General features: G+C 52.3%; 2 protein-coding genes and 1 long non-coding RNA gene across 4 annotated transcripts in view; 2 read left to right on the top strand and 1 right to left on the bottom strand.

Moving 5' to 3' along the window:
- The window catches only part of C15H10orf143 (chromosome 15 C10orf143 homolog), a 79,659-nt gene extending 72,442 nt beyond the window's left edge, over positions 1-7,217 (bottom strand). Inside the window, exon 1 of the mRNA XM_070058273.2 lies at positions 6,984-7,217. The gene's annotated coding sequence lies outside the window, so the exon portion shown is untranslated. The remainder of the gene's footprint in view (positions 1-6,983) is intronic.
- Positions 6,455-21,620, top strand: part of GLRX3 (glutaredoxin 3) — a 32,229-nt gene continuing 17,063 nt past the window's right edge. Inside the window, exons 1-2 of the mRNA XM_051836642.3 lie at positions 6,455-6,568; positions 12,537-12,645. Coding sequence (XP_051692602.1) covers positions 6,471-6,568; positions 12,537-12,645 — 207 coding nt within the window. The 5' untranslated portion in view covers positions 6,455-6,470. The remainder of the gene's footprint in view (positions 6,569-12,536; positions 12,646-21,620) is intronic.
- Positions 7,369-11,692, top strand: LOC149121887 (uncharacterized). Of its 2 annotated transcripts, XR_016221407.1 has the most exons (3): positions 7,369-8,193; positions 9,459-9,576; positions 10,745-11,692. It is a non-coding gene; the product is annotated as an uncharacterized LOC149121887 (long non-coding RNA). The 2 variants fall into 2 exon arrangements; XR_016221406.1 differs by having other exon boundaries at positions 9,459-11,692.

Here is a 21,620-nt window from a genome sequence, read left to right as displayed (position 1 = left end):
CTGCACCTAGAGAGACGGTTGATGCCATCTACAGCCTGGAAGCCGGTGCTGCAACCCACACCCAGCGTGGTCTGCTCTGGGCGGGAGGGAGGAGCTGAGAATTTATGCAGGAGATGGGAGGAACATGGCAGTCAACTACTGCCCACGTGAGTTTTTTTTTTTTCCTGGGAAGTTGTAAACAATTAAAAATATATTAAAAAAATCATTTTAACTAAAGAACTTCTGCAGGCTGCAGCAGTTGGGCTGAGATTTACGAGCTACGCTTTTTCTGAATGTGTTTCTTCCAGTCCGCGCCATATGGGACATGATCACAATTTTTTTTTCCTGTGTAGCAGCCCTGGTACATTCAAGGCAGCTCTACTGCTAGATTTGCTTGTCCAGGTAGTCCTGTCCTCTTAGGGGAAACCGGGTTACTGTGTGTCCAGGTAGTCCTGTCCTCTTAGGGGAAACCGGGTTACTGTGTGTCCAGGTAGTCCTGTCCTCTTAGGGGAAACCGGGTTACTGTGTGTCCAGGTAGTCCTGTCCTCTTAGGGGAAACCGGGTTACTGTGTGTCCAGGTAGTCCTGTCCTCTTAGGGGAAACCGGGTTACTGTGTGTCCAGGTAGTCCTGTCCTCTTAGGGGAAATGGGTTACTGTGTGTCCAGGTAGTCCTGTCCTCTTAGGGGAAACCGGGTTACTGTGTGTCCAGGTAGTCCTGTCCTCTTAGGGGAAACCGGGTTACTGTGTGTCCAGGTAGTCCTGTCCTCTTAGGGGAAACCGGGTTACTGTGTGTCCAGGTAGTCCTGTCCTCTTAGGGGAAACCGGGTTACTGTGTGTCCAGGTAGTCCTGTCCTCTTAGGGGAAATGGGTTACTGTGGAGCCACCAGATGACACACACCTCTGAGAAGAGATGGAGTGTATTTTTATCAGCAGAGCCAAGATGAAGTATGTCTTGAAATCTGCTTTACAAATAAACTTGCACATAAATTGTCCATTCACTGCTTGGAAATCTTTTTTTCCATGTTTGAGGAGCTGTCAGAGGTCTCTAATAAACAGTGAGTCTTATTTAGTTTACGGGATATGTAATTCTTCTTTCCTTCGAAAATAATTATTTTTCAAGCGAGTGCAGCAAAAATACAACCAATAAAAATCTAGCTATGACAGCATAAACAACATTTATAGCAAGCGTATACATAGAGTTCTTCCAATAAAAGTAGTTCCCGCTCAGGGACGCAACACAGAGAATTGGCTGGCTGTTCCCAGATGGAGCGCTGACCCCTGAGAGCTGAGAAGCCACCTCACAGCTCGCTCGCTCCCACTTCAGCAGCCTGCAGGCCTCCGGATTATTGTGGTGCCGGAGGGGGGTCCGCAGGGCTGCTTGCTTGGTTGGGTCCGTGTCCTGCGTATCTGCACCTGGTTTAGCAAGACACCCTGGGACCTATTCCTGGGGCTAGAAAACTGATGGACACGGGGCGGGATGCCCTGCAGGACTCCGGAGGGGCAGGCGGGAGACTCTCTGGTTCTCCTCTCTGGTTCCTTCATTTTGGGTCCGGGCTGGTTGTCCGGTTGCCTTGGAGAGGGCAGTGCCAGGGCCGGTGGTGTGTTTGGGGGAGGGAGGCGGCGCGGCCGGGCTCCTCTGGGAGGCTCCGTGTTAGTGAGACATGCCGGGTGCTCATTTATGCTTTTTATAGTTGCTCCAGAAGATGTTATCCCAGCTTGAGAACAGAAATTAAACTATGTATCCTTCAGGTGCAAATCCGCCCTGCTTAGTTTTACTGTTTCTCAGCAGGGGGCCCCCATCAATCTTGTAGCAGGGAAATTCCTAAGGAAATTAATTCCCTCCACTTGGGGGAGTTCTCAGCTGGTCTTTGGGGGCGGAGTCTCCTGGAGGAGAGCCGGCCTCCTTCTTGGGGGGCGCGATTCTTCAGGCTGGCCTTCTGGCCCTCAGAGCCCCCCCCCCCCCTCTCCCCCTCCCAGGAGCCGTCCCTGCCTCTCCCTTCCCCTGGCAGGGTTTGCAGTCTCCAGGATCAGCCGGGAACGCACGCACCCCATCGGCGCCCATCTGCGCCCTCTCTGCCCCAGTCAGTTCAGACTTTTCCTCCCGCCGTTCAGTTTCCCAGGCCAGCGCGTCGGCGTCCAGGCCCAAAGCCCCAGGTCTGGTTCGCAGGCTCCTGGCCCCTGAAGGGCCACTTGATAGTCCCCTCCTTCTCAGGCTGTGCTGTGAGGGACCGGGCACAGGAGGCTGTGAGGACACGTCCACAATCCCTGGAGGAACCCGCGGGGATGGGCCGAAGCTGGCCCCAGCACCACGCTTTCCTGTGTCTTTGCACCAGGGGCAGGAGGGAAAACCAAGTGTGAGTGTTTTCTGTAACAGCCAATGACCAGCTCCTCCCACTGTGAGAGCCCAGAGGAGCGGGAGCCCTGACCAGGCTGGCTGCTGGGGGGCGGCTGTGAGATGAGCCCAGGCAGTAAAGGGGGGGTCTGGGCAGGTTCCTTAGCTCTGAGGTGGGGGTGCACAGTGATGGCTTTCACCTCATCAGCTGGAGGGAGTGGGAGCGCGGAGTGAGAACTGTGACACTCACGTAGGTGGCCCTGCGTAGACCTGAGTTGCCCAGTCCCGCTGGCCCAGGAGTGTTTGCTGCAGAGCCTGGGAGAGCTGAGAGGTCATCCTGACTTCTCGGTGGGCTGGGTGCAGCACAGGCAGAGTTGGCCAGGTGTTCTCTTTAAGGGGGGCTCTGCCCTGCAGCCGCCTGCTACCCCCAGCAGTCAGTGACACCCACTGTTTTGTAAGACTCACCCTGGCACACTTCTCTTGCTTTTCAATTTCTCTGTCTCTCTCTTTTTTTTAATCACAAAGGCGGTCCTCTCTGAAAACATGCACATCTCACAGTATTTAAGGAACAGTGAGCTCCTGTTTTCACTCTGGGGGTGGGACAAGCTCTCCCACCTGGGGAACACCTTCCTGGAGAAAGTTGGGGTGCAGAAAACAAACCCCCCCAGGGCAGGCGCCCGAAGCCGCCTCTGAAGCAAGGTCGCCTTCGGCTTTCTGCCCTCCTGGCTCCTGCTCCTCCCTCGCCCTGCAGGGCAGGCAGGGAAGCTGGGTTCTCTTCCCCAAGGCAGGAAGCAGGGAGCAGGAACTAGGAGCCACCTCTCCTCCCCCCTCCCCAATCCAACGATAAAGCCTAAAAATATTCCTCTAATCTCCCTGCCCCCAGCTAAGAAATCCTCTGACCGCTTGTCTGATGGGAGCCTAAGACCTTTAGAAGGGGTCCTGCCCATTGGGGGGGGGGGCGCTGCAGAGAGGCTGGGGGGAACCTGCTTCAGTCTGTTAGATCCTGCCCTTTCTGTGCGATCACACCTCTACACTGCCGTTCCTCTGGGTCTTCCAGTCTCCGGGCTGAGGGTGCTCCGTGTTAGACTTTCCTTTTGTTCACTTGTCTTTGGGTTATAGGGGTGTTGGCCGGGATCCTTGATAAAAAATTCTGACATGTGCTAAATTTAACAATAAAGGCCAGGGATAGCGAGGAGGCGAGATGGGGAAGTTGGTTAACTTTTACTAGCTGAAAGCCAGAAGAGACTGTATCACCTTCCTGAACATACCTTACAGTCTTCACTCAGAGCCTACCACGGCCCTGAGGGCCACTGCCTTCCGCTTACAGCCCCAGACAGTGCAGAAGTCCACAGAGCTGCTCTGTTCAGCTCTGCTAGCCCGGCTGGGCATACCACCCCTCTTAAGTCAATGTGAACAACAGATGCGTTCCCGCCCAGGATTCTTCTTCTAAAACACTTATTTATTTGAAAGGCAGAGTTACACAGAGAGACAGTGAATAGAGAGGTCTTCCATCCGCTGGTTCACTCCCCAACCGGCTGCAATGGCAGGACCTGGGCCAGACTGAATTCAGGAGCCAGGAATTTCTTCCGGGTCTCCCACGGGGGTGCAGGGGTCCAAGCACTTGGGCCATCTTTTGCTGCTTTCCCAGGTGCATTAGCAGGGAGCTGGATTGGAAGAGGAGCAGTCGGGACTCGAACCGGTGTCCATAAGGGATGCCATTGCAGCAGACAGACTTTAACCCACTACGCCACAGTGTTGCACCCCCCCCAAGATTCTTATAAAAATACCCTCATCTCTGCGTGGAGTGGACACACTTCTAAACGCTCTCTAGGCCTGCTGCTCTTCTCACAGGAACGTGTCCCAGGACCTGGGCCTTCTTTGGGTCTAGCATTTGCATCAGCTCAGTAAACCCATGGGTCTCAGAGAGGCTTTGGTCTCAGGTTTTGCTTTAATGCCCTTTGTGGTCGGCAGGAAGGGCATCACTTGCTTTTCTGTCCCTGTTAAGACCTTTTCTACGCTACATATATATTTTAGCTATATATATTTTATTTACTTATAATTCTATGCTTAAACACAGTAATAGGCTATACTTGTATATCCAATTTATGGCATGTTTTTTAAAACTAAACTTTTTTATTTTAAAATAAGTGTAGATTCACATACAGTTTTAAAGAAAAACAACACAGGCCAGCTTTGGTAGCATAGCGGCTTAAGCTGCGGTGACACCTGCTTCTGTATGGGCGCCAGTTCATGTCCCAGCCGCCCCACTTTCGATCCAGCTCTCTGCCAAAGGCCTGAGAAAGCAGTGGAAGATGGCCCACATGCCTGGGCCCCTGCACCCACTTGGAGACCTGGATGAAGCTCCTGGATCCTGGCTTCAGCCTGGCTGGGCCAGGCTGTTTCAGCCACTTGGGGAGTGAACCAGCAGATGGAAGACCTCTCTCTGTCTCTCCATCTTTCAAATACATAAATCTTAAAAACAAACAAACAAACAAACAAGCAGGAAGACCCCATGTACATCTTCTCCAGTGGTAACATTTTGCACAACCTGTAATGCAGTACCACCACCAGGATGTCAGTATCTCCACACAGTCCACCAGCTTTTCCAGATTTCCTGGTTTGCTTGTACGTGTGTGTGTGTGTGTGTGTGTGTGTCAGAGAGAAGAGAGGGAGCGCATACTTAGCTCTATTCAGTCATGTTTAGGTTCATGCATCTACCCCACAACCAAGGTACAAAATAGTTCTCACCCTCCTACTGCACTTTTTAAAGGATTACTTTTATTTATTTTTAGATTTATTTATTTGAAAGAGTTACTGATGGAGAGGGACTGACAGAAATTTTTTTTAATAAAAAGATTTTTTATTTTATTTGAAAGGCAGAGTTGCAGAGAGAGAGAGAGAGAGAGAGAGAAAGAATCTTCCATCTGCTGGTTCTCCCCAAATGGCCACAATGGCTGGAGCTGGGCCAGGCCAAAGCCAGGAGCCAGGAGCTTCTTCCAGGTCTCCCATGCGGGTGCAGGGGCCCAAGGACTAGGGTCATCTTTCACTGCTTTCCCAGGCCACAGCAGAGAGCTGGATCGGAAGTGGAGCAGCCTAGTAGCCTGGTCTTGAACTGGCGTCCATATGGGATGGCGGCACTGCAGGCGCCGGCCCCAAGGCTGCTTCTCATCACTAGGGCTGGGGAACGGAAGGCGGTGTGGGTCAGCCGTCGTGGCGCAGAGGTCAGACCAGCCTCGGGACGCCCCCATCCCAGTCGGACTGTGGATCCAGCTTCTTCAGAAGCAGAAGACGGTGGCCTGAAGGGTGCCGCTCAGGCAGGACACCCCGGCCTGGCCGGCCCCGCCCTGGCTTTTGCAGCCATTTGGGTACTAAACCAATGGAAAGAAGCGCTCTCTCTCTCTCTCTGTGTCACTCTGCCCTTCAAGTAAAAAAAAAACCTTTAAAAATTTCACAAAAAGAAATGTATCCAAAACAATTCAACATGCAATCCGTGTATAGATTAATTTTTTTGGAAGACATCTTTGAAATCCGGCCAGTGCAGGTCCCAGCCAGCCACCGGCCACTGAGGGGCAGTTCAGTTCCTGGTTCTCGTCCAGGCACCTGGAGATGCCCTCCTGCCCACCCTGACAGCAGCCTAGGAGACAGGCACAGGAAGCAGCAGCCACGGTGGAGCAAGCACGGGGCACCCCGTGGACCCAGAGCTAGCTGGGGGAGGTTCCGTGGGGGACCCCCGAGGCCCAGGGACCCCACAGTCCGCAGCCCCGAGGGCCAGGGACCCCACAGTCCGCAGCCCCGAGGGCCAGGGACCCCACAGTCCGCAGCCCCGACGGCCAGGGACCCCACAGTTGAGAGCTCCGAGGGCCAGCGGCCCTGAACCGGGAGCCACAGAGACCCCACAGTCCGCAGCCCTGACGGCCAGGAGCCCCACAGTGCGGAGTCCCGGGGCCAGGAACCCCGAGGCCCAGCAGCCGGGGCGGCCAGAGCCCAGCGCCCCGAGCCCGCCCAGGGCCCGCCGCGGGCGCCGCCTCCCGTTTCCCAGGATCCTCAGCCGCGGGGCGGGCCGGGGGCGGGGCTTTCGTGCGCGCAGCCGCCGTGAGCGCCGCGGCCCCGCCCCGATCGAGCCGCCCGCTGTCGACTGCTCCTGTCTGGCGGCGGCAGCATGGCGGCGGGGGCGGCTGAGGCGGCTGAGGCGGCGGCGGCAGTGGTGGAGGTCGGCTCCGCCCGGCAGTTTGAGGAGCTGCTGCGCCTCAAAGCCAAGTAAGCGGGGCGGCGGGCGGCGGTGGGGAGTGAGTGCGGGCAGAGAGGGCCGCGCGGAGGGCGCTCGCCTCGGCCTCGGGGAACGGGCCGGGGTCGCCGCGGCGCCCCGGAGCCCCCGGGCTGGGCAGCCAGCGAAGCCGCCGGAGCCCGAGCCGCCGCCTGCGGAACGGCCGGCAGGCGGGGGGCGCGGCGGGCGGGGGCCCGGGGGCGGCCTGGGACCCTGGGGCCCCGACCCTGCGGCCCCCGGCCCGGGCGGCCCGGGCGCTGGCGGTGACTCAGCTCTGCGGCAGGCGGAGGGGGCTGCGGCGGGACCCCCGCCCGCCCGCGGGGCCCGCGCTCGCCTTGGCCTTCGCCCCTGGCTGCCCGACCTCGCGGTGGGTCCCGCTGCAGCGGGGGCTTCGGTCCCCGTCCTTACCTCGGCCCTGAACCTGCTGGCTCCTTGGGCGGGGAGGGCCCGCGACCTGTTGCGGGCTCAGGCGGGTTTCCTCGTCCCAGACTGGCTGGGGAGGGTCCGTCGGGCTGGGCGCACGTGCTGCTCGCCCTCCAGGGGCCCGCGTTTTGCGGGGAGAGGGGCGCTCGTGCAGCCCTGCGCGCGCCCAGCGGTTGTCTGAGCCACGCGCTGGGCGGTTGGGGTGGGCGCTCGCTCCAGTGCCCGGTGGCAGCCCCGCCGCCTGCGAGCCACGTGACCCCTGGGCGGGTGTGGAGAACCGAGCCTCGGCGTGCCCCGCGGGCTCCCGCGTACGCTGCTGCGCGTGGCCTGCGGGAGGCATCCCCAGGGGCTGTGTTGGGGGCTTCGCAGGCGGGCGACCCGAGGCAGGTGATGCCCCGTCCTGGGGCCGGGGGACCCGCTTCGTGGAAGCCGCGAGGGTGGAGTGTGGAGGCAGGCAGCCCCTCGGCATGTCGAGTCTCCTTGGGGTGTTCGTGGAGCGGAGCAGGGCGAGGGCGGGCGGTGCGGGGCGCTCCCGGTGGAGGCGGGTTCTGTCACCCGGGGCTGGCGGGAACAGAGCAGTGGGGAGGCCCCCGCAGGGCGCCCGCGCGTGTGGGCCTCGCCTTGCTGGCCGGCTTGCAGCTCGCTCAGGGCACCTGCGTGCTGCACGCCTTTGTGTTTGGTTCCTGTGTGAGCCGTCCTGACAGGTTCCTGACAGGTCAAAGTTCACATAGAAAAGCCACTTGGATGTGTTTCGGGCGCTGGTCAGAGAGCCGCGTGCCCTGCGCGGTGGCTGATGGGCGTCTGAGGGCCGAGCAGGGGCCGACGGAACACTGCCTGCCTTCCAGGTCATCCTTCGCCAGTCCTCCAGCCATCACTGACCCTCGCTGCCCCGCGGGACGGCAGGGGCACGTGGCCAGCAGTGGGGGCTTTGCTCACTGGCTGCGCCCTGGAGCGGGGGTGCGCTCCGAGGGGGAGCGGCTGGACGGAACCCGCCTGCAGGAGGCCGTGTGGGCACTGCTCGCTTTCCTGACGCGGACCTGGGTTAATGACGCCGTCTACCACTTGGTCCGGATCTCATCCTCCTCTTCTCTGGAAGTTCCCTCCAGCAGTGCCTCGGACGGGTGGGCTGCCCTGCTGATGGGAGAAGGCTGTTCCGTGAACTCCCAGGCAGTGTGCCCATTGGTGTGTGCTCCAGGTGTGTGTTGAGATCGTGGGCGTGTGTGCTGAATTGGAAAATGGAGGTTAGGACATGGAACCTGGGCGCATCCTGGCTAGGGCAGAGTAACCGTCAACGCTGCTAGAATGTCAGGTGGTTGAGGCCCTTTTGTACGTGTTTGGTCTTTCTGGCATGCCAAGGTGGTAGGCACTGCCGTCTTACAAATGTGGAGTTACTGTTAAAACCGCCTTGGTAGTAATGGAACTGAAACTGGAATCCAGATCCGATCCATATGCTTTTTTCTTTTTTACGTATTTGCACTCACACTGTTACAAAGCTTGATAATTTATCTTAATTTTAAAAACATGTAATCGTATTGTGAACATTTTACTGTGGCGTTAACAATTCTTTTAAAACTTGATTTTTAGTGGCTTTACATATGTTTTAATGGCCATTAAAAATCTGTATTGTTAGATGTTCCCAGCTATTTGCTTTGTAAAATAATGGTAAAATATCCACATACATAAATCTTTACCACTTTAGTTACTTCTTCAGGATATTTTCATATTTTAAGAAATTTCTGAAGGATCCCAATTTCAACCAGCAGGATATGAAAGTGCGTCTCACCATCTTGTTTATCATTCAATATCATGATTTAAATAATCCTTTGTGAATTTGATGAAAAGTGATAGTCTAGCTTTTTAAAAAGTTGAGATTGGTTACATACATTAATGAAATGCACAAGTCTTGATTCTCTGATAGATGAGTTTTTAAAATTTATCTATTTGAAAGGCAGAGCGACAGAGGGAAAGGGGGGGGGAGAGAGAGAGAGAGAGAGAGAGAACTCTTCCATTCACTGGTTCATGCCTCAGAGCCCACAACAGCCAGGGCTGGGCTAGTCGTTTTCACAAACTGCATCCTGGTCTCCCATGTGGGTACAGGAACTCGAGTACTTGGGCCGTCATCTGCTGTCTCCCAGGCACACGAGCAGGAAACTGGGTTGGAAGAGCTGGGACTGTACCCAGGCTGTCTGATGCGGGATGTGGGCCTGCCAAGTGGCAGCTTCACCTCTGTGCCATAGTGCCTTCTCCAAGACAGGGTGAACTTTTTTCTTTTTAAAATTTATGTGCTTGAAAGGCAGAGTTACAGAGAGAGAGAGGTGGGGAGAGAGAGTGAGCTTCTGTCTGGTTTAATCCCCAAATGGCTGCAATGGTCTGGCCCAGCCCAAGCTGGGAACTCCTTCCAGGTCTGCCATGTGGGTGAAGGGGCCAAAGCAGTTGGGCCATCTTCCTCTGCCTTCCCAGGCGCATTAGCAGAGAGCTGGATCAGAAGTGGCGCAGCCGGGACTGGAACCAGTGCTCATATGGGATGCCGGCCTTGTGGGTGGCAAGCTTAACCCTCTGTGCCACAGCGTCACTCCTGGTAGGGATTTTTAAAGCTGTATGCATACCAGTAACCAGCATTCAGAAAAGAGTATCGGGCCCCGGAAAGTTCTTTGGCTCCTTGCGTTGACCGCTGATCTGTGGTTGCTGTAGTTGAGCTTTCCCTGTTCTTGGACTTGATGTAATAGCATCATGGGGTTTCTTTTGTGTTTGGCACTTTTGCTCAGTGCTTCAGGATTGATCCGTGGTGTGTGTATCTGCAGTTGGTCCCTTTGCTGCATGAGCTGTATGACATTGTGCGAGTGTACGCTGCTTTCAGCCATGTGTAGGTGTCGTAGAGACTGTTACGTGTGAGGCTGCCCTGAGCGTCTTGCACAGGCCTCGCTGGACTTCTCTGCGACCCTCCTTGCCTTCATTAGGCCTCAGAGACCCCTAGGTACTGCTGGCCGGTGAGGCTTGAGTAGGCGCAGGTTCATTACGGGGGGCGAGGAGGGGGACGCGGTGTAGGGGTCAGGCCTGGCTTCACTGGCCGGAGCTCAGTTCCAGGCTCCCAGACACGCAAACCTGCTGTGTGGCTGAATGCTTTGGAGGAGTGCAGCGTGGTCTCTGCTAGAACCCAGCACGCTTGCTCGCGCGCTGGAGCGCTGGACTCTGCAGGGTGTGTTAGCGTCCCCGGCTGGGGCCCTGCTGCTCTCCCGTTGTGCCCTGCACAGCTCTCCCCTCGTCCTCACTCCGTCTGGGATCTCTGTTCTCCATTCTCCTTGGTTTCAGCGAATGACTTGAGAAAGCAGCACTTTGGGGTGCCTTCCTGAGTCCCCTTTACCGCTCTGCCAGTCCCTTTCCCTCGCTTGGCTCCTGACTGGGGGAGCCCGCGGTCTTGTGCAAGCCGAGTTCTCAGCTGAGATTCGCCCTCTGCTGCCTTCAGAGACCTTGCGTCCGCCGCTGTCTTGTGGGTCTTCAGCTTCTGCCACTCCGTTTGCACTGTGAAGGTTCTCTTGTATTCAGAGCAGAAGCGTGCGTCCCTTGGTGCCGTCTTTCCTCTGCTGGACAGGATCTCTAGGGTCCCTGCTTGGCCCTCAGCTCAGCCCTCCGGTGCGCTTGCACCTGCGCTTCACCGCTTCCCACTGCGGGTGGTGTTGCCGCTCCTTTCTTCTCGTGACCTCTGAAACCCTCTGCCTGTGCCGTACCCCAGGACCCTCTCTCTGCAGCAGGGTCTGCGCTCCTTGTCCTGCCTGTCCTGACGTGGGTGAGCTCCTCGGACGCTGCACCCGAGGGTCTCCTCTTGGTCGCCTGCGGCATGGTGCCAGGCTGTCTGGATTCCAGAGTCTGGAGATGCAGCGCAGACTTCCTTCAGTTGGACACCGGCGGACAGCACACTGGACCCCCTTTCCTCTCAGGTCGGCAGCTTCCGTGCTAGGGTTGGAGGGGAGTGCCACCCAACCCGCAGTCTCTAAGCCAGAATTTGGGGTCCCACGTCCTGCCTCTGACTTCCTCCCAGAGCTTCTCTCACTGCACTTCCTGTTCTTTGTTGGGAGGTCCTCCCCCCTACCCCCCGCGCCCCACTGTGCTGTTTTACTGGGATTTACACTTTCCCATCCGCTTGCTTGCCCACAGTCTAGTTGTCCTTAATTTTGCATGTAACTTTTTCTGATTTTTTTTTGGAGGGGGGATTGTATATAAACTTGAAAACCTATAAAATTGAAGGTCTTTTCAGTTGTATGTGAGGATAGACTTACAATTACCTTTGACAGGGTAGTTTTCTATGGAAATAATTAAGACAGATAAATACTGAGATCCTTAAAAATTTAATCAGTAATTTATTTATGTATTTTATTTGAAAGCGTTACAGAGAGAGGTAGAGACAGAGAGAGAGATCTTCCATCTGCTGGTTCACTCCCCAGATGTCTGCAATGGCTGGAACTGAGCTCGATCCAAAGCCAGGAGCCAGGAGCTGCTTCAGGGCCTCCCATGTGGGTGCAGGGGCCCAGGATTTGGGCCATCCTCCACTGCTATCCCAGGCCATAGCAGAGAGCTAGATCAGAAGAGGAGCAGCCGGGACTAGAAACAGCGCCCGTATGGGATTGCAGTGCTTCAGGCCAGGGCTTTAACCTGCTGTGCCACAGTGCCGGCCCCCATGTAGTCAGTAATTTATCAAACTATTTTTTTAAAAATTATTTTCATTTTATTTGGAAGGCAGAGAGACAGAGATCTTCCATGTGCTGTTTCAGTTAGCAAATGTCTACAATTGTCAGGCTGAGTCTAGGAGCTCAGAACTAAGTTGGGGTCTCCCATGGGTAGCAGGGACCCAGGTCCTCAAGTTACCACTGCTGCCTCCCAGGGTGTGCATTAGTAGGAGTTGGAATTGGAGCATAATTGGTACTTGAACCTGGTATTCTGGTCTGTGATGTGGGTGCTTTAACCAGTGGCTTAACCACCAGGCCAAATGCCCACTGTGCAGTATCTTTATATTCCGTTTTCCCATAAACTTTCTGAAATCTCTCCATACGTGTTTAGAAGATCTTTTACAGCATAATAGAAAAGGGTTCTTTGTAAAAAGCGTTACCATTTTTCCCGTGTTTCTGGTGGCGTGTCTTGTCTTGAACATTTGATTGCTGATCCTGTGGTCACGATTGTGTTCTTGCTCACAATACCATGTTTAAAAAGTACATTCCGACTCTGGCAGGATACCATTCTCACAAGCGTCGTGCCTCGGTACGGGAACTCCCTCTGCTTTCCTCTGGGGCTGATTTGCATAACTTAGTGGAGATGGATGAATGTTCAGAACCACCTCAAATGCACTAAATGTTGACTCAGGAAATATCATTAACTGGAAAATGCAGCCATGAGGGCCGCAGAACCTCGCCATGTTCGATGCAACAAAGTCTAGCAGAGCGCAGTTCACGCCAGTCTTGGATGATTTCTTGGTCGTAGAATTTATATCATATTCACTCATTTCCAGAGTTAATATATTTTTAAAAAATGTGTTTTGTTGATGGACAGATCCCTCCTTGTGGTCCACTTCTGGGCACCATGGGCTCCCCAGTGCGCGCAGATGAACGACGTCATGGCAGAGCTGGCTAAAGAGCACCTGCAGGTGTCGTTTGTCAAGGTGAGACGTTCCCAGTGTCGTCGTCCTACGCTTAATTCTGATTTACGTGTTAGGCTCGAGTTTATTAACTAATTTAAGGGGGGAGTGGTGTGAGATTTCAAGTGTTTATAGTTGGTGCTGGGATTTGTTATTTTTGCAGATTTTACTTAGAGACCTTAACATAGTTTTGGATTTCTTAAGTAGTGTAAAAATCACCACACTTTTCCTTGAGATCCTTGGGTGGGAGGACAGAGCCATAAATATGCGGATGGGCAGAGCAGAAGCAGACTGGACAGCTAGCTGTGGGTGGTTGATTTTAAGACCCTTGTGACATTGACGAGATTACTTCAGCTGGAAAGCTGGGTGTCAGATGGAGGACTGGGTCAAGAAAGGGTGTAGCGGCAGCCGAGGACAGGGTGTGGGAGGAAGCTGCTGTCTGGAGCTGGATAAATGCACACCTGCGGGGAACGTGGACATCTTTCCGACCTGTTTGGGATGCAGAGAAGGGAAGCCAGACAGTCTCGCTGGCTGCCGCCTGGCTCTCTCCTGTTTGTGTGTTCCTCAGTCCTCATCTCTCCTGAGTGCATAGTACTAGCAGAGTGTCTGTGGCCCTAGGTGAGCTCACTTGGTCTAGCACATTTACTGTCATTCAGGACTTAGCTCTGGTTTAAGCAAAAAGCCAAGATAAGAGTTGAGAATAATAAATTATTGGGAAGGGAGGCACGTCTGTACTCAAAAGCCTGAATTCCTAGAAATGAACAAAAACTCAAAGCCTTATTTATTTATTTATTTATTTTTGACAGGCAGAGTAGACAGTGAGAGAGAGAAACAGAGAGAAAGGTCTTCCTTAGCCGTTGGTTCACCCTCCAGTGGCCGCCGCGCTGTGGCCAGCGCACCGCGCTGATCCAGTGGCAGGAGCCAGGTACTTATCCTGGTCTCCCATGGGGTGCAGGGTCCAAGCACTTGGGCCATCCTCCACTGCACTCCCTGGCCACAGCAGAGAGCTGGCCTGGAAGAGGGGCAACCGGGATAGAATCCGGCGCCCCGACCGACTAGAACCCGGTGTGCCAGCGCCGCAAGGTGGAGGATTAGCCTAGTGAGCCACGGCGCCGGCCAAAAGTCTTATTTTTTAAAACCAGAATTTGAGTTCAGAGTACGTGTTAGCAAGTATACCCATATATATCGTTGAACATGACATCAGCTGTATTTGTGTGCTCTCTATGTAAACAGAATGATGACAGGCGGTTTATCTGAGTTGTAACTGATAACAGTTTCAGGTGACCTCTGACTAGGGAAGTTTGCTGTGACTTCCTAGGGTGTTTGTACTCACGTGGCTCACAAGTCCAGTGTAGGTGTTCACCGTGGAGGCTTCCCTCCTCCAGTCAGCCCTGTCGTCCCGCTCCCTAGGTAGTGGCTTACGTCAATTTTGTATGAATCTTTTCTGTGTTTCTTTGTGCAGATAGAGTAAATAACAAATATAATAGTCAGCTTTTTAAAGTTTAAGAGCTAATTAGAATACCAGTGAAAGTATAATGCAACTTTAGGCTAACCTAAAATGTCCAGTATAAATAATGGAAAGGGGACATTAAAGCTGCGTGTTTCGTCAGTGATAAAAGATAAAAGATAGTGATTACAGTGAAATGAGTGATTCAGCGTTTCAGTTCTAAGATTAATTAAGATGACGGTAATTGTTCTCAGCCTGCTTTTTGTGTATTGTGTGACTGGTTTAGGTGACGTGTTGTTCTCAGCTGCCGGCTGAATGATTTATTCAAAGTGACTCTAGAATTACTTCGCACAGTGAGATTTCGGGCTCAGTGAGCCAAGGGCGGCAAGTCCTCCGTGCGCTTGGGTTGGGGACGCCCAGCTTGGTTACAGGGGACTTTGTTGGGCGTGACCGCAGCGTCAGAGTGGTCATTGTTCAGCCATCGCTTCCCAGAAACTCCCCGAGGCAGGGTTTCTCCTTCATTGGCTGTCTGCCATCAAGGGCAAAGACAGGCTGCGTGGAGTTTGTAAGGTAGGTGACTCCAAGGCACTTGCTGGACAGTGGCGAGCAGAGAAGTGAAAGATCGGAGAGAGTGTTGGCATCTCCCAGTAGGAGGCATGCAGTTCATTTTAAAGACCTTTTGTTAATGAGGCTTTTGGGAATTTCTAGAATATAGAACTAACATTCTACTACCCCATGTGTGTTTTTTAATTTGATTTCTTTCTTAAGTTTATTTTTTTTTTGAATGATGCAATGGTTGGCCATTTTTGATTTGTGGAATATAGAGATTAGTCCATTTTTTTGTGACTGAGACTTGCAAAATCATTTAAGTAAGAAATCTTAAATAAGGTATTTTAGCACATTGTAAGGTTTTATGACGAGCAACCATTTCTTATTTTGTAGGAGACGATAAAATACCACTTTAGAAACATTGGTGGTAGGTTTTTGATGGGAGTAGTTAGTGCTCGTTGGAACTGAATGCTTCAAGATCAGCTCTTTGCATTTGCTGTGCCTGGGTCCTGCGTCTGCTGGGCTGGCATGGGCTGTCAAGGCCGTCCCTGCTCCTCTGTGTGCCACACCTGTGGCAGGTGGTGTTCCGCCCGCCTGAATCACCACACATCTAGTCACATCCTGAGGCCCCCGTACCTCCCAGAGCTCGGAGATGAGTTCTTTGTGCTGGCTAAAAGTCTCATAGAAGCCGTGGGTTGATTCAGAATAAAATACTGAATTAAAAATGTCAGGTGCCTTTGCTTTTCAGATTACGTGGTTTGTTAGTACTTAATCTCATGCTGGTCCTGTTAATATGTCATTCCCTAAAATAGGAGTACGCTATTCTGTTGGATTGTTTGACAACCTCCGAGGCACAGTGTCTGGTGCAGGGAGTGGGAAGGGGAAGTGTGGTAAGGTGCTGTTGTGATGAGAGAGTTGGGTGCCTCCGGCACTGTCTGAGGCCTGAGCCCCATCTGTTTTGCTAAAATCTCCTTTTGTTCTTGTGGCGTTTTTCCTTTGAGCTGAGTCTGTGCCCTTGGTGCCTGTTGGTCAGGAGTGACCTGCTTCTGTGACGTGATTCCTGCAGTTCTCACTTTCTTTGTTGCTGTCCTTTGTCAGGTGGCTCCTGCCTCCCAGGCCAGCCTCCTCCCACCCCACCCAGCCTGGCCCTGGTCACTGTACTGTGTAATTCCTGTCAGTGTAGACGTTCTTGGACTTGGAGCCGGCTGGCTGTGAGAGTTCATGCCGCTGTGCCTCATTTGGTAGGAACCCTTCTTTTTTTTTTTTTTTTTTTTTTTGGACAAGCAGAGTGGACAGTGAGAGAGACAGAGAGAAAGGTCTTCCTTTGCCGTTGGTTCACTCTCCAATGGCCGCCACGGCCAGCGCGCTGTGGCTGGTGCACCGCGCTGATCTGATGGCAGGAGCCAGGTACTTATCCTGGTCTCCCATGGGGTGCAGGGCCCAAGCACCTGGGCCATCCTCCACTGCGCTCCCTGGCCACAGCAGAGAGCTGGCCTGGAAGAGGGGCAACCGGGACAGAATCCGGCGCCCCGACCGGGACTAGAACCTGGTGTGCCGGCGCCGCAAGGCGGAGGATTAGCCACTGAGCCGCGACGCCGGCCTCCATTGCAATTTGAGATACAAGGTCAAGGGTATGGAGCAGTTATATATTTAAATTTGCATTTTTTTTATTTCTTGAAAAATAGGAATCTTCATAGTTTGATTTATTCTGAAATATGCAACTATCTTAAAGATACAGTTCCCAGGGTTTGATTTCTAGAGGTCTATGTGATTAGTGTAAGCAGTTACGAGAGAGACCGCGCTTATGCACTGGTATAGTCTGCAGATGCCTGCGCCAGCACCATGCTGGGGCCAAAGCCTGGGGCCGGAACACCGTCCAGGGCTTCTGTCACTTGGGTGGCAGGAACCCAACTGCTTGAGCCATCATCATGGCCTCTCATTGTCGGCGTTAGCAGAAAGCTGGATTCAGAATGGAGCCTGTTATTACGCTCAGGCACTCAGATGTGGGACGATAGGCATCTTGGTACATGTAGGATTCTGTTTTATAGGAACTGTAAAAATTCCTCTCAGATAATTCTAGTAGAATTGTTGAATCATTTTAAAAACCTAGATTTGACCTATGTTGTCTTGGTAATGAAAAAATACTGAACCACAGTAATATGGTTTATTAGCTATTTTGGGTCTAAGTTTGGCAAGCATTTTTAAAAAGTTATGAATGATGTTACTTTAAATGTCCTTTGAAGTTGAGCAAGCACAGGTGTTACAGGTGCTGGTGGCAGGGAAGGAGGGAGGGTGACTTGAGGTTGGATTGGTGGCAGGGGCCACGTAGCCTGTGGACAGTGGAGAAGGGTTCAGGTCCTGCTCCAGGTTGAGTAGGGGTGGCACTATCCCATTCCAGCTTTGAGCTAGGGCTAGGGGGCCATTTACTTCCTTAGCTCAGGGAGCGGTGTGCTGGGAGCTGGGGGAGTGCGAATGCTGAAATGGTTGTCATGGTTTACATTTTGGAGGGAAGCTCAGAAAACCTTGGTGGATTGGGTACAAGGGCTGAAGGAGATGAGTTGGTCAAGGTTGTCTCCTTATAGATTTTGAGGACAGAGAGGCTGGGAGATGCTCAGCAAAGCTTGGGGTGAGGTGTTGAGGGTGCATTCTGGAGGTAAGAGGCCCGGGCTGGGCGGTGTGGTTAGGACTCAGAACCTGAGGAGAGCAGTGCCGGCCTAGGGCCTGGGCCTATTCTTTTTTTTTTTTTTTTTCTTTTAATTTTTTAAAGATTTATTTATTTGAGAGGCAGAGAGAGGGAGAGACAGAGAGGAAGGTCTTCCATCCACTGGTTTGCTCCCCAAATGGCTGCAGCAGCCGGAGCTGGGCTGATGCAGAGCCAGGAGCTTCTTCTGGGTCTCCCACGCCAGTGCACTTGAGCCATCTTCTGTGCTTTCCCAGACCACAGCAGGGAGCTGGGTCAGAAGTGTGTGGGAAGCAAGCGATTTCCACTCAAGGCATTCTTCTGGATTCCATCATGGTTGTGTTTATGTTGGTCCAAAAATCATGTCTAAATCCTGTCTTTGAAATATAATCTTTTTTGCTTGTGGTAATAGAAAACTTAACCATGGTATAGTGAGAAAAGCACAGGTTTGGTAGTCGAACTTGGATACTGTGTCTTTGGGCAAGTTACTCAAGTGACCTCCTGTGTTCCTCCAGAGAGGCAGAACCAACAGGCCAGCCGAAGAGATGGGAGAGGGATTTGTTATGAGTTCAGTTCACATTGCGAAGCCCCACTGTCTCATCTGCAGTTGGAGCGCCAGCACAGTGGTGGCCGGTCTCAGCCTGAGAACCTGGAGACGGGATGTTCCAGTGCGGAAGAGAGGGGACTGAAGTCGCTTTTCTTCCTTCTTGTTCTGTTTTAGTCTTGATCCCACTGGATGGTGCCCACCTGGGTGGGTGAGGATGGATCTTCCTTACTCAACCCACTGATCCATATCGCAGTTTTTTTCTGGAAAACCTTCATAGACACACGCAGGAAAAATGTTTTACCAACTATGTGGATGCTCCTTAACCAGCTCAAGCTGACACCTAAAATCAGTCTTCACGCCTCTTTCTTGCATAGCCGTCCTCTGAAGTTGAGGTGGCACCATGCCGCCCGCCTGTCAGAGTTGAGTAGGCAGTTGAGGTGGCACCATGCCGCCCGCCTGTCAGAGGTGAGTAGGCGGGGCAGTTTTGTGGAAGGGCCTGTGGAGGTTTGTGGCATGGAGCAGGCTGCCTGTTTAGGGCACTGCTTTATTTATTTATTTTTAATTGGAGTAGTCGCTCTTCCTATACCTTCTTAAAATAAGATTGATTTATTTTCAAGGCAGTCACACACACACACACACACACACACACACGCGCGCGCGCGCACGCATGCGTGCAGAGAGAGAGACGGACCTTCTGTCTGCTGGGTCACTCCCCCAATGGCAGCAACAACTGGGTCTGGGCCAGGATGAAGCCAAGAACTCCTTTCGGTTCTCTCATGTGGGTGACAGGGACTCAAATACCCGAGTTGTCATCTGCTGCTTCCCGGGTGCACTAGCAGGGAGCTGGATTGGAAGTGGATTGAACTGGCACTCTGATGTGCAATCTGAGTATCCCAGGTAGCGGTTTAACCCTCTGTGCCACAGTCCTGGCCCATTTTAATTTAAAAAAAAAAAAAAATTATTTTCATTTCATTTGAAAGGCAGAGAAACAGATACACATGGAGAGACATGTTCCATCTGCTGGTTCACTGCTAAGTGCCTGCTGTAGTTGGAACCATCAGGCTGAAGTTAGGAGCCTGGAACTCAACCTGGGTCTCCCAGGTGGCTGGCAGGGACCCAAGTGCTTGAGCATCACGGGCTGCCTCCTGGGCTGCTCATTACCAGGAAGCTAGATTGGAAGCAGAGAATCTGGGGCTCACACTGGACGCTTCTCTATGGGATATGGCGTCTTAACCACTGTGCCAGACTCCAGCCTGAAGATACTCACTGCTGATCATCTCTAAGTTCTGAATGCACCCATTGAAAAGTATTTGTTGGGGCCGTGTTGTGGTGCGTGGACCACCATCTATGATGCCAGCATCTCATATGAGCAGCATCCTGGCTGCTGCATTTCCAGTCCAGCTCCCTGCTGAAAAAACGGGCAGAAAGCAGTGGAAGATGACCCAAGTGCTTGGGCCCCTGCACCCGTGTGGGAGACCAGGATGGAGCTCCAGGCTCCTGGCTTCAGCCTGGCCCTAGACAGCTATTTAGGGAGTGAACCAGCAGGTGGAAGGTCTTTCCCTCTCTCTCTTTCCCTCTCTCTCTCTCCCTGTAACATTTCAAATAAGTAAATGTTAAAAGTATATATTTTTTATTTTCATTTTGGTAACTGTGTTAGATCTGACAAAAATGTTTACAAAGAATTTGAGTCAAGATTTTGGGACTGGGAGTGTCCTGGAGTTCTGGAGGAGCAGTGCTGTTCTCTGTGGCTCTCCTGTCCCTTGTGAGAGGGAATCTGTCACTCTTCTTCCCTGAGTCTTCTAGGAGTCGGGGATAAGGGGCCCTGCTGGACACTCAGCAGTGTGGACAGAGACTGGCTATGTAAGACTTTGTCTTTGTCTTTTTTTTTTTTTTAAGATGTATTTTTTTTTTTTTTTTTGACAGGCAGAGTGGACAGTGAGAGAGAGAGACAGAGAGAAAGGTCTTCTTTTAGCCGTTGGTTCACCCTCCAATGGCCGCCGCGGCCGGCGTGCTGCAGCCGGCGCACCGCGCTGATCCGATGGCAGGAGCCAGGAGCCAGGTGCTTTTCCTGGTCTCCCATGGGGTGCAGGGCCCAAGCACCTGGGCCATCCTCCACTGCACTCCCTGGCCACAGCAGAGGGCTGGCCTGGAAGAGGGGCAACCGGGACAGAATCCGGTGCCCCGACCAGGACTAGAACCCGGTGTGCCGGTGCCGCTAGGCGGAGGATTAGCCTAGTGAGCCGCGGCGCCGGCAAGATGTATTTGTTTATTTGAAAGTCAGAGTTACACACAGAGAGAAGGAGAGGCAGAGAGAGAGGTCTTCCATCCGCCAGTTCACTCCCCAGATGGCCTCATTGGCTGGAACTCAGCTGATCCGAAGCCAGGAACCGGGAGCTTCTTTCAGGTCCCCCGTGCAGGGGCATAAGGACTTGGGCCATTTTCTACTGCTTTCCCAGGCCACAGCAGAGAGCTGGATCAGAAGTGGAGCAGCCGGGACTAGAACCAGCACCCATTTGGGATGCTGGCACTGCAGGTGGCGTCGTTACCTGCTACGCCACAGCTTCGGCCCCAGGACTTTGTCTTTATGAGTCAGGGCGCTACCCATTTGGCTCTGGTTTAAGACCATATTACGTTGCATCTATTATGGTATGACCTTCGTTTTGGATTTGTATTCCTCTTATGTTTAGAATCTGGTAGTGCTAAATGTAGCCTGGTACAGTGCCAAGGTTAGGTGGCCCTCGGGAGGGTCAGAGGTAGGCGTGCCCTTGCTGTGAGCTCTTCTGGACCTGAGCATTCTGAGTGTGGAGTTGTGTGCGTGGTAGTTTGCAGGACTTCGGAAAGTCTGTGCTAAACAGCCGTCTCAGAAGGCTTTGTCTTCTGCCTCTTCTTCCTGCGCTATGGGACAGTGAATGTTGAATTGACATTGATAGAATTTTCACATAAAATACATTTAAAAAATTGAAATAATTAAAAATACTGTTGCCAAAAGGTGTTCTAGAAAATAAAAACTAAGATAGCAAAAGCATCTGAGGGTACATGACAGAAGATACAAACCAGAGACAAACGACTCTGCTTCCCTCCTGACTGTCAAGCTGGGTAAAACGCCAGAAGAAAATGGAATTTCAGGCCCAGTGGAGATCTTTGGTTCCTGGAAAAATACAGCGTATATATTTAAAAAATTTTAACAATATAATTTATCAATAAATTTTATTTCCTACAGGTATAATGTGAATACAGATTTTTATTGGTTTCAAAAAGTTTATATTAAATTGACAGTCCTTTGAGGAAAAAATATATTTTAGCTTTTCTCAAAGTGTATTGTTTATAAAGACCTACATAAATACTTGTAATAATTGTATTCTAACTATTTAGAAATTGTGCTACTAACTGTGTTTAAGTCCTTGTATCAGATATCCCATCATGCCTTGTTCAGGGGCCTCAAAGAAAGTGTCAGACCGTGCAGTCAGTTACAGTGCATTTACATTTAGGAAGACCTGTCAGGATACCTGCTTACTGCCCAGCAGCCTTGCAGGGGTTAAAAGAAAAATTTATCAGACATCAATAGTTTATTGAAGAAATACTCCTTTTGCTTCATAATTTGCGGAAGGCCGCAGCTGTCAGTCATGATGTACTGCCTCCTGAAGTTAGTCAATAGAGCAAACAGCCAGAACTGCTGTGGGCAGAAAATAAGCACTGTAATCATGACATAACTGGGGTCAGTGATTTATGGATTTCAATATAGTAGTCGCTGCATATGATTGAAAATTTACTAGGTC

This window comes from Oryctolagus cuniculus, chromosome 15, assembly GCF_051225735.1.
Source record: "Oryctolagus cuniculus isolate XC-2025 breed Fujian yellow rabbit chromosome 15, ASM5122573v1, whole genome shotgun sequence".
Taxonomy (NCBI): Eukaryota; Metazoa; Chordata; class Mammalia; order Lagomorpha; family Leporidae; genus Oryctolagus; species Oryctolagus cuniculus.
The sequence above is the reverse complement of the archived record's forward strand: the minus strand, read 5'-3'. Positions and strand labels throughout refer to the sequence as shown.